The sequence below is a fragment of the Triturus cristatus genome, chromosome 5_1, assembly GCF_964204655.1.
Source record: "Triturus cristatus chromosome 5_1, aTriCri1.1, whole genome shotgun sequence".
Taxonomy (NCBI): domain Eukaryota; kingdom Metazoa; phylum Chordata; class Amphibia; order Caudata; family Salamandridae; genus Triturus; species Triturus cristatus.
This window is the reverse complement of record NC_140587.1, coordinates 95,111,294-95,123,798: the sequence shown is the minus strand read 5'-3', so window position 1 is coordinate 95,123,798 and position 12,505 is coordinate 95,111,294. Positions and strand designations below refer to the sequence as shown.

The following is a 12,505-nucleotide window of genomic DNA, read 5'->3' as shown; positions in this document are numbered from 1 at the left end:
GATGTAGTGTAATGACTTAGGCTGGTTTTCTACCCTACTGTCCTGCTGTTTTATGTGATCGGTCCATGCAAAACGACAATTTACCCTTTACTCTCTAAATCAAACAGTTAAAGTGAGTCCACATAGCCTCGCATCAATGGGTTCACTTGCAGCACCAAACAGCAGGGGTGCGCCGCCTGCGATGCTGGCGGTTCGTTTCTACAGATGCCACTCATCAGTTCCTGCCCAAGTTGCCACACCTGAGCGGAACACCATGTGTCACATTTAGGGTTTTCTGTTACAAACCTTGGTCATCAGTATTTATTAACTTGGAGTATTGATCAGTATCGAAGCATGTACAATTTGAAAAGAACAGGAACAAATAAGCAAATTAACTTCACACACAATAAAGATTATTCATTACAACAATACCTGGCCTCTGTTAAAGTTCTTAACACTAATTATTAAAGGGGCTTTTCAGCCCACTTTTCATAGAACATATATAATAAAAATAGGTTAAAACATGTAGCAAGTCTTCTGTCTTGTTTACTTACACAACAGACCGTTCCGTCATTTGCAAAACTCCACTATGAACAGAAATCTGTAAAACAATGTCATTAGAACAACATGTTAGGTATATCGCCCACCGCCTTCAGGTGGGCAGCTCCACAATGATTAGTTTGCGCAGAAGACTTGCAATGTTGGGTATATCGTCCACCGCCTTCAGGTGGGCGGCTCCACAATGATTAGTTTGCGCAGAAGACTTGCAATGTTGGGTATATCGCCCACCGCCTTCAGGTGGGCGGCTCCACAATGATTAGTTTGCGCAGAAGACTTGCAATGTTGGGTATATCGCCCACCGCCTTCAGGTGGGCGGCTCCACAATGATTATGTTTTGCACTGAGACGAAACTAAGTTGAATCTTTAGCTTCGCTTTAAAATAAATCTTTGGTAATTCCCAATCATTCTAAGTGTTTAGCTTTTTATATTCTCTTATTATATATAATTAGTGAAATAATACACATTTTCGATTTTTTTTTAATTAGATATTACTATATTTGTCTCTCAAGAGAAGTAGCTCAATGGTCCTTAAGAAGTGAGTATACGGTACGACAGGTTTTTCGCTAACATCCTTGCACTCTTTAGATAGATTTCCACCAATGCCAACACTCGAGAACTCAAAGTACTAACAAATGTCTAACCGTGTTCCATTAGTATTGAGTCGACTTGTTCGAAGTATCATAGAACCTACATTCGCATTAAAGGTGTGTAAAGGTTTTAATGTAGATTCAACATGAAGTCTATTAGATTTCTAGATATCTTTAATAAACACCGGCAAACATTCAGGATCATTAAAGTTCCTTGCTGGCAAAGATGGACTCAAACATTTGTAGACTACATGTGAACCCCTAGTGATCCAGCTACACGTACACTGTTTGCAACCTAATACTTTTATTTTTGTTTTTAAGCAATTCCCTCTCAAGCAATTAGATATATTATAACCTTCCATAACATAAATTAAGCCCAGAATTTGGCACTCCTTGATTACGAGAGAACAATCGCATCGAACTCAGGGGAGACAGCAAGTGTTTTGGTGTAAATATACTACCTGTCCTGGAAGCCAGCATCGTGCCTTCTGGCAACTAGCTACATTTATTTAAATTCATACGCCAAATTTTAACATTGCTTGCCAGCTTAATTTGCAACAACTGCATTACAAAAGCAATTGTTTTCCTGATTGAGGCTTTAAGATTTCTAACCTAACCACAGGATTTCTCTTAGAGTACGTTTTAAGTCATGTATTTTGCGATGTTTCTGATTCTAGCTGGTGAACAACATCAAGTAAAGTTGCAACAAGGATAACATGCCATTGGAGTCTACACTATAGAGTCACATGCCAAGTCAGCACAATGAATTAATAACAGATTGCAAACACGTCTTCATTAGAGTACCTTCATTAGGAACCTGGAGAAATAAGAAATAAAGGCAGTGAGAGAAAATAAGAGGCAGTAGAAGTGATAGAGGTAGAGGACATTGAGGGACAGAAGGGAGGTAAGGACAAAAGAAAGCACGGAAGGGAAGAACAGGGTATGAGAGGTGCTGGAGATGAGAAAAAGAAAAAGGGGGGGGGGGGGGGGGGAGTAGAGAGGATATAAGTGGTATAAGGAGAATGGAAATATGCCAGGGGAGAGGGGTGCTGAGAAGAACAAATGAAATTGAGGACAAGAAAGGCTAGATGTTATGCCTATTTGTTTGGCACACTAATTACCAGAGATCGAATCCTGGCGCTGAGCAGGAGTGAGTACTTAGCCTGCCAAGGTTGCATGGGGGAGGCGAGTTAGTCGAAAAATCAGGACTTCAGCTTCATCCAGAATTCAAGTAGAGGAATCACGGATGTGAAATAAGCGTGTTTGTGTATTGGGAGCTAGTTGAGCTCTGTGAGGTGTGGTATGTCGCTTCTAAATGGTAGGTTGAATATGAGCCTTGCTGCAGAGGCTGGATGGTTTATTGTTACTTTGCATCCTTTCCCTTAGTCATCTGTTCCTTACAACAGTAGTCTTCTGGTTAGCTGCTTGTTGATTCTGGCGTAGAGGTTCTGGTTAGCTGCTTGTTGATTCTGGCGTAGAGGGTCTTCCCTTAGTCTAGTTTGCTGGTGATAAGGGGGTGAGTGCCGATTCTCCTGGTGTGGTTTGGGGCGGGGGCACTTTAAAACCTTCCTCAGCATCGTCAAGGTGTGGAAGCAGGATGCTCTGACTGCCTTGATATGAATGGCCATGTCCAGTTTGCTGCTAATGAAGATCTCAAGGTCCTTGACATGGGTGCTAGGTGTGGGTCCGAGTTCAGCTGGCGATCATCTGGAGTCTCATGGTGACGTGTGGTTGCCGCAGATCCCCTCTTCCTTTTTGACGGTGTGGAGCTTGAGACAGCTGGATTTCATTCATTCAGCAACTTCAGTCATGCATGCGGTGAACGTTTTACTTGCGCTGGGGTTTGTGGCTGAGGGGGAGAGAATCAGTTGAGTATCGTCGCTGTACCAGTAGGATCATGCAGACATTGGAGGGGGTGGGGCCAAGGAACCATCCTTGAGGCACTCCACATATTAGTTTGTGGGCTTCAGAAGAGTAAGGTGCCAGGCTGACAGCTGGAGTTCTGACTGTTAAGAAAGAGCATATCCAGTGGAGGGCGGGTCCTTGGATGTAGTGCAGAAATCTGATGAGGAGGGGATGTGAGACAGTGTTGATTGCTACCAAGAAGTCCAGGAGAATGAAAGCTGCTGTCTCCCCTCTGTCTGGTATCATGCAGATGTCATCAGTGGTGACATTTAGTGCTGCTTCTGTACTCTGGTTGGGCCTGAAACTGAATTGGGTAGCATTGAGGGGGTAGTAGTTGCTGAGGTGGCTAGTGAGGCAATGGCTGACTAGCTTCTCTAGGTCATTGGCCAGGCAGAGTAGCAGGGGGATGGGCCTGTAGTTGGCGAGCAGGGTTGTGTCAGCCGAGGGTTTCTTGAGCAGCGGGGGTAATGGTGGCATGTTTCCAGGTGTCTGGGAATGTGGCTGAGTTGATTGACGCTTTGATGTTGGAAAGTATAGGGGTAGACATGGTTAGAATAGAGAGGCTAGTATGAGAGAGAGTGGTGATGGGAGTAGAGGCTGCTAGTTGGGAAAAGGAGAGCAGAAGAAAGGTGAAGGAGAAATGATGGAGGCTAAGATATAACAAATAGCATAGCTAAAAGAGGAAAGATGAGAGCTGAGGGAGAATTGTGAAAATGGAGAAAAAAGACAGAACAGAGTGGAGGGAGGAGAGAAGGTAGAGGATGGGGAAGGAAAAGGGGAGCTAAAAAGAGAGGTAGGAGAGTAGAAAAGGTAAGAGGAAAGACGAGACAGTTAAAAGAAAAAGGAAAAGAGCATTAGGAAAAAAGTAATAGATGGAGCTAGAAGAGGCAGTGGTGATAAATAGTAGGGTCTTACTGTGGACAGACTGAAGTAAGGAGTGAGCAGATTGTTGAGAAAGGCTACAAGCAAGCAATGAGAAGAGAAAATGTGAGAGAAGTCCAGAGAAAACATAGGAATGAGTGAGGGTGAAAAGGGGATATAGAAAGGAAAGCGAGGTAACAAAGTGAAAACCAAAGGAGAATGTTGAGAAAAGAGAGTGGATGAGGAAGAGGAAACTGAAGAAAAGAAGGATGAGAGAGGAAAAGGAAAGTGGATTTAAACAGGAAGACCATGAACAGAGTGAAGCCAAAGAGGATGAAAAAACAAACAGTCAATAAAGGAGAGACAGGAACCTGGAGACAGAAAAGATAGGGAGAGGGGCCAGGTTGGAGGAGAGAGGATAAGAGGAGCAAAGATGGGGGAAAGAAAGGATGAGAATAAAGTAGGCGGAGGAGATAAAAGGCCATGAAGATGGAGTCAAATTAAAGAATGAAGAAAGGAATGAGGGAAAGAAGGAAGGAAACTGCATGGAAATGAAAGTAGTAAGTGGATGGGAGGGGAGAGGACTGAAGACAAAAGGAAGTGAGAGGATGTGAGAGGGGTTGAAGGAATACTGTTGAATGAAAAGATGCAGGGAGATAAAACAGGAAGTCACAGGAGGGCAGTGTTCGGTGTTAGCAGAGAGAGGGGAGAAGAACTGAGGGAATGTAGGCAAAAGAGAAGACAAAGAAGATGGAATGGGAAAGAGCGAAGAGGACAGAAGTGAGAGAAAAGTGGGAGGAATCAACAATCGCTCGTTATAAGAATAGTAGTGAGTACTAGAAGGAACTTAGGCTCCAGTGAAAATAAATTGTTTGCTAATTCCCCTTCCCTCTCTTCTGATCCAGTATTTCCTTGCCTGTTTTTCAAAACGGTTTGCGCTTGTGCAGGTTCCAGATCAGACATGGTGCCATTGAGGACCATGAGGTGTAGAGAGGACTGGGGAGGATCTGGAGGAGAGAGTCTGTGTGGAATCAGAAGAACCTAAAAAGAGGGATCTGTTTTTTCATTGCCCAAATGGACGCTCATTTTCAACCATCCCCCATGCTTCCCCATGGTGATGCACATGATGCATTTCAGGAACTCGTAAAGTGAAGCATTCTGACAGAAAGAGGGTGATCTCTGATGTTGCCCAATCTCTATAACAAAATTTCTTTAGAGAAGTAGAGATTTCTGTTGTACTTGATTTGACATATCCCTTAGGGGGCCTTTGACTGTGACTTTATGTTACGCTTCTGAAATAAAAGATGATGGCTGTGTGAATGCACACGACAATCTGAGGTGAAAATAGAGCCACAACAGATACAAGGTACATGAGGGGCAAAGCTGGGAACTGGGCCACTGCACTAAGTCAAATCTTTGGAAGCTTGTTTATTCAGTCTGCTGTTCCTTAGATTGTACACAGTAGAAGTTACACTTGAGTATGCAACTTTAGGTCAACTGAAGAACAAGAGCCTGCCCAGAAGCCACATGGATCTGCAGGACAGCTGACAATGCCCAAATTGAACTATGTCACCTGAGATTCAAAAATATGGTCAGCCTGTCAAAGGACTGAGCCATTGTTGCCCTAAAACAAATGCAGTGTGAAAAGTACAACAACAAAAAAACTAATAACTGGTGAATCACGACTGGGTAAATTTAGCAGTGATTATGTCTCGAAGCTGACTTTTGTTTTGCGCAAACATGGCAGGAATGAACTTAAGTTATTGCAAGTTTGGATAGTGGCCACCTTTAATCTGTTCAATTGGCAGCAAGTCCTCTTTGTAATACTAGCATTGTGCAAAAGATAGCTTATCTGTGAAGTCTGAATATTGTCATCTCCCTAGGCAGTCTAATCTGTCTTGTAAAGTTTTCTTAACCTGTTGCACCTATCAGTAATAGGAGTATTTAGTTACTTGTTTACACATGTATTAGATTACACATTGCATCTCTAGGTATTTTAGCACCTTGCAACTTGCTGTTTGTTAAAAGAGTAGCCAGGATGCAGACCTGAAGAACCACAGCCATATTTATGAGCTTTTCCTTTACACAGTGTGGATTCTTTGATGGTCTTCCAGATCAGATATCTGACTAAAACTTGTCTCACACTCTGCACATTGGTACAGATTGTCTGCAGTGTGGATTTTCTGATGATTTACTATGTGTCCTCTGAGTGAAGTTTTTCCCCACACTCTGTGACCTGGTACGGTAGCTTCTGATCATGGACCCTCTGATGCTTATTCAGATTTGAACTTTGGGTAAAGCTTTTCCCGCATTTGTCACAATGATATGGTCTCTCCCCACTATGGATCCTCTGATGGTTTATTAAAATTGTGATGTGACTGAAGCATGTCTGACACTCTGTACACTGATACGGTTTCTGCCCTGTATGGATCCTCTGATGTGTGACCAGATCTGACCTCCGAGCAAAGCTTTTCTGACACTCGTTGCACTGGTATGGTCTCTCTCCGGTGTGGATTCGCTGATGCTTTACCAGATCTGATCTCTGAGTGAAGCTTTTCCCACATTCATCACACTGATATGGTCTCTCCTCCATATGACTACTCTGATGATATAACAAAGCCGTCCTCTGAGTAAAGCTTTTGTCACACTCTGTGCACTGGTACGGTTTCTCCCCAGTATGGATTCTCAGATGCAGGTTAAGAACCGAGCTTCGACTGAAACTTTTATGACACACTGTACATTGGTATGGTTTCTCCCCAGTATGAATTCGCTCATGATTTACCAGATCAGACTTCCGACTGAAGGATTTTTGGCACCCTGTACATGGGTGCAATCTCTCCATAGCATGGATCTTCTGACCCCTACACAGAGCTTTTTTTACCCCCACAATAAACCTTCCGATGTGTATACAGAATCAAACACCAAGTGAAACGTTTCCCGCACACCTTGCTGAACAATTATTCTGATATAATTACAGATGTGGATGCCGTGGGGTTGCAGAGTTGACCAGTGCTGAGATGGCAGAGCTGTGGATGAGAAAAAAATAGGAGAAAATTGTCAGGTACTTTCACAAAACTAAACAAGAGACAGAGCATCAGAAAGAGGAAGCATAGATTTTGAGGGAGAGAGTAGGGAATAATTGATGCTAAAGTTTTGAGGTAGAAGGATTCTACTGCAGTACTGGTATTTTTCAGTGACTTGGCTCTAAATAGACATTGCATCAGCACAAAATATTGTTAGGGGCTAGTGATATGAAGTCTGTCACCCTTTACGGTACAATAAGAATTGAGGGTGTGAATATTACAAGAAGTTCACTTGCTCCCTCTGCTTCACCTGGGGCTAGTGTAGAGTTAACGCTTCCCTGGGTATGTCTCATTGGCAGACTGCTTCACGGACTCTGCTTTCTCAGGTTCTACTGCAGAGTTTACCAGTTCTAGGGAACCAGTCCCTTTTGCCGCCAGGGCAGCATTATTCAAGAAGAAGGGCCTGGTAGCGGATCTTAAATGGTAACTGCAGTGAACACTTTTGAGATTGATTGTAAAGCATTGTCAAGGTATATTATTACTGTAAGAGAGGACATTTTACATCCTAGAAACAAGTATGATTCGGTAGGATTACCCAGCATCTCGGAAATAAGAATTGCCTTGTTTCCATACACTGAATCATTATGTTCTTATAAATTAATAGCACACACTTTTAGAAGACATGGGGCAGCGCCAGATTTGATGGCTAGATAAGGTTGAAGTTTTCCAGAAACAGTTCTCTCCCTCCAACGCCACACCAATGCACAGCAACCCCACATGCCACTAAAAGAAAAGGGATGCACTTTCCCTTATTTCCTTACCAAGAGGGAATTCCACTTCCAAGATGAGAAGAGCAATCACAAAACAAATTCCACAATATCCGAGTATTGTGACCTGTTTCTGTTGGGGGGGGGGGGGGGGGGGGGGATAAAGCATTAGGGGTATAAAATAGATGCAGGTTTGTTTTCACACACATTACCTAGGAAGGTTGTGATTTAAATATAGAAAGGAAGACCTTCTTCTGTAGGGACAGTAAGATAAGATTCACCTCTGCTTTACTAATCATGAGACTAGCATATTATTTCAATTGTATGTAATAAGGTAGAGCAAGAGGCTAAAATAGCTACATCCTGAGAAACCCCACGTCTCCTAGCTCTAATCTCCACCCATCCAGTGTGTCTGAAGCCTGATTACTCACATGATATCCTGTTGGAGCCCCTGCTAAATGGTGCCAGGCTCTGAGCAGTGCTGCTAGGCATGTCTGGCTGCAAGGTTGGTTGGTGCTTGTTGGCCCTTTCCCCTTCCAAATGATCTGAGGTCTACTTCACTGAAGGGTCCTAGGGTTAAAATGTGATGGGGCGAAAAACCCATGTATCACACCAACACAGAAATAAGTGGGAATGTTCTCTTCTAGGTTTGCGCTTGCACTCCAGGGAGAAGTAACAAATATATTAGGTTTGATTGTGCATACAACAAAAATGTTAATATATCAAATCATCATAGTATAATTGCACATTAGTACTTTTGGTGCACAGCTTAGAGAACAAAAATATTTTGGTACACTTTTAGATAAGCAGTCAGTTTATCCAATGAAATGTCATTCTTTTGGGCAATTTAGAATCCGTGTTTTATCCTAAAGCTTAGTATGCTCGATAATCAGAGGTTTAGCTGATGCTTTTGATTGGGGACAGAGATTGAACGCAGTGACTATGAACAGACTATGGATCGCGTCTGAATACAATATTACTGTTTCAGTGACGATACGAAAATGTGAATACAATGATATGAGCCCTGAAATGCGGATTTAAAAACACATGAAATTAGAATCGCCATGTGAACCTGAATCAGGAGAATTGTGAACATTTTGCCAAGACTCAAACACATTCATGATTAAGCCTTGGGAAGGTCGTGGCAGTATCATCCCAAGCAAAACAAGGGATGGTTGACCACATCACAATTGAACAACTTTCCCTCCAAAACAAACACAAAGACTGACTATGGCTCAAAGAAACTACATACTTAATGGACAGCTAACCTTTCCTTATCAAGCATGATACAAAAAAAAGATATCTGAGGCCTGCCTGCTTCAGCCCTTTAAGGTGGGATAAGAGGGGCCAGAAGTAGCCTGCTCTGGAGGCTACACCAAGGCAGAAGAGATCCTGTCTAAGGGGCTCGTTCCCAGAAATGAACTGTGCACAGCTGGATTTCCCCCGCTCACAGGGAAGGCGGCAGCCTACCTAAGATGTGGTGTGAGTGAGTGCAGGTACAGCCGGGGGTCTTCTGCAACAGATCTCCTCCTAACTTCTATGACCCATGTACCTTTTGAACCCTCAGGCCTGGATGAATATATGGCGCCTATGCAGCTTCACGGAGCATGGGTGGGGGGACCCGACAGGGACAGGACCTTGTATGGGCCACCTGTGGAAATGGCAATTTCCTGGCAGGTGACAGCTTCTTCTGTCTGATCCTCTACGATTTTCACCCCATCCTTTGCCACAGACATCTCTCAGAGGAGAATGAGATGCAGTACTGAGGTGATGAGGAATATCCTGATACAAGGTGTGTTGTGCTGTTTTGGCCTGCTGAATGTGTTTCCGGAGACCTTAGTACTTTTGACATTATATTGACTTTTACCTCTGGAACTCGGCCTAGGGGACGTGCACCCTCTTTGGTCAATCCTCTTTCGAGATACACACATAATGTCGATTAGGAACAGTGTCTAGTGAGCTTAACAGTAACATGCTGTATCACCACCAGTGCAGTGGCAATATCTGCACAGCATTGATGCAGCAATTAGTAGTGGCGTAGCACGTGCTCTCAGCACCAGAACTAATTAGATCAATTTGCTTTCTGAAATCAGAGGGATTATGGCATGTCAACAGGGCATGACTCCTACTTGATAACCAAACAGGATCTGGCAATGTAAGAAAATCGTGGCAATTGTTGGGGATTCCGATAACACCCATGAACAAAACATTGATACAATGGCGACAGACATTGATTTAGTAAATGCAAACTTCAAAAAAATGGTCTGAAAAGGGCTGAAATTATTAATAAAAGAACTAAAAAGAATGCAGTGGATGTGAAGTACCTCAAGGTCATGGTGGCCAAGCTACAATCTATATCACTAGACGGGTAGAAGAAACCGAGGGCCACTGCTGCAGCAACAATATGTTTATCGTGGACGTTCCTCGGATCCGAATATGCCGCTGTTTGTGGAACATTTCATCATGAAACATTTATGACCAAAGAGAATGCTCGGTCTGTTTTTTTCTCAACTAAAAGGGCACACAGCATCAGGACCTGAGCCCCCAAAGGGAGTCCCCACCCAGAATAATATTTGCAAGACTAGTCAACTTCAGAAACAGATGCGATCTGGCAGGCAAAAAACAAATCCTACGGTCCCTCGTTGATGGACAATACCTACATTCATGTTTTTTTCCAGACTTTACACTGGCAGGCCAGCAGCAGAGGCGTACCTATACATCAGTGAAAAAGAAGGCAAGGAAAAGGGAGGTTAAGAATACAATGTTGCTTCCAACCAAACTTCAAATTACCGCAGACGAGAGGCCTTGGCACTTCCACTCCCCTGATGCTGCATGGACGTGACTGGAGGGCTAGCACCTTGTGAATCTGGTGCATTGAGAAAGGCAGCACTGTGATAGAGAAAGTGCAATTAGCACGGGGGCTGATGGCAGGGAGAATGTGTCAGAGGATTCTGATTACCCTGGGCAGGGTGGGGTGGGAGAGATGCCCTCTACTGAGACCAGAAGAGCAAATGGAACACACTCATCCGATGGGTCTGGTAGCAATACCCTGGGGATGATCTGGGTCCAATAGTCATGTAGGGGTTAAGGGATTACTATGTGTTTCAGTGGGGTGTTTGGGATGCATCTGACCCCTCAGTCCTTGGTTGTTTGTGCCTCTGTGTGCTGTGTGCAGGTAGGGAAGGGGTGGCATTGCAATTGGTGACTAATGGTGATAGGTTAATCCAATAATGAAGTATGACAGAATTAACGTCTATATAGTTTGTGGGGGGACAGGGAGGATGCCATTTTGTAATGTGCGGGAATTTTATCCCCCCATGTATTTGTTTTGTTATTTAGGTTTTATATTTCACTAGATTTAATGAACTGTAATGTTTGGGCGACAGATGCATTCTGCTATAGGTGGTGGGTAGATCTTGTCCGAAGGCGGGATGTGGTGAGGTATGGGGAAACTGGGGCTGTTATGTGGTTGGTTAGAATGTGATCAGGGTTAAGAACAAGTGTGCCTAGATTCCTGCCACAGGTCTTCCAAACCTTTACAACGCTGCTGTTCACTGATGATGCACAACTGTGGTAGGCCACAAAGCTAAATGTGGGATGCTGATACAATTCTTTCATAGGCATTGGACGGATTTTCTTTTTAACAGGAGACTCACTTGTTAGGCAATCGGTGTAATTTATTTGCAAGTATACTCAAATTGCGCATTCTGGGTTCACTTTCTGTTCGAGAGGCATGATGAACCCATTACAAAGGTAGGTTCCTTTCCTGGTAAGGAAGGTCTGGATAGGTCCACAACGATGTTACATGTTGTGGCGGATACCCTGGATAAGGCAAGTTTGGCATTTGTCTCAGTACATCATCCCCAAGGCTCTGGGTCCCACATTAGAGCGTGTAGTTATCATCTGTTGCAACTACTAGAGTCAGTATTGATTACTGGGGAGAGGTGGTGATCTCAATTTGGTACGAAGGAATACCACTGATTGGTCTGGCCCTGTTTGTGGTGGGAGAACTAGTGGTACAACGTAGGAAGGGCTTTGCCTCTGCATTAGGCTTGGTCGTTATTTGGTGTCAGGACCATATGGAATCCAGAAAATACTCTGAACGTATGTGAGAGGTGGAGAGAGACAGAATACTTGGCCAGAGAGAGGACAGGGCATTTTCCTCTCCTGAAGGTTTTGGTTCCTAGAAATGCTCAGAATTCAGACTCCTGTACGTTGACTTCTTAGATCGCTGTAAGAGCTCACCCGAAGGGTGTAACTGATCTTTATTTCTAAGAGAACATTGCGTCCGTTGCCTTGTGTGCCAGGTAGTGGGGTCCATGCAAGCCAGTGTTCAGGGGTGAACATGCCCTTTCGAAGATATCTGGTAATAAGAAGGTGCTGACCCGGAAGACAAGAGAATTGGAGGACATACTCATTTATTGCTCTTGAAAAACATTACTTAAGCACTCAAGACATGAGGCAGGACCTTATGCTATTGGGTAATGAAGGAGAAATACAAGGTCAAAAAGGCAGAGGTAAAAAAAAGTTAGGATTGACATATGTATCTATAGAAAATATAAGAATACGGATAGAAAAAAGTTGAATTTTTACCATTGCATTTGTAATTGTATATAGACGTTAGCTTTGCCCTTATGTCTAACTGCAACGTCCTCCTTAATCCCAATCCTTTTTCGTCTTTACAGGATGTCATTATACAAGCAGTACTTCCTGTGGCACCCTTTTCTAACATCATCACTCACAGCTCCATTAATTTCTCTCTACTTTCCCATACTCTACTCCTAAACAGGAAACACCTTTCCATAACCATCTCTTACTCTAA

General features: G+C 43.5%; 1 protein-coding gene across 1 annotated transcript in view; it reads right to left on the bottom strand.

The window, feature by feature from the left end:
- Positions 1–319: 319 nt before the first annotated feature.
- Positions 320–12,505, bottom strand: part of LOC146830296 (uncharacterized) — a 52,937-nt gene continuing 40,751 nt past the window's right edge. Inside the window, 3 exon segments of the mRNA XM_085604506.1 lie at positions 320–6,089; positions 6,091–6,116; positions 6,118–6,919. Coding sequence (XP_085460632.1) covers positions 5,975–6,089; positions 6,091–6,116; positions 6,118–6,735 — 759 coding nt within the window. The 5' untranslated portion in view covers positions 6,736–6,919 and the 3' untranslated portion in view covers positions 320–5,974.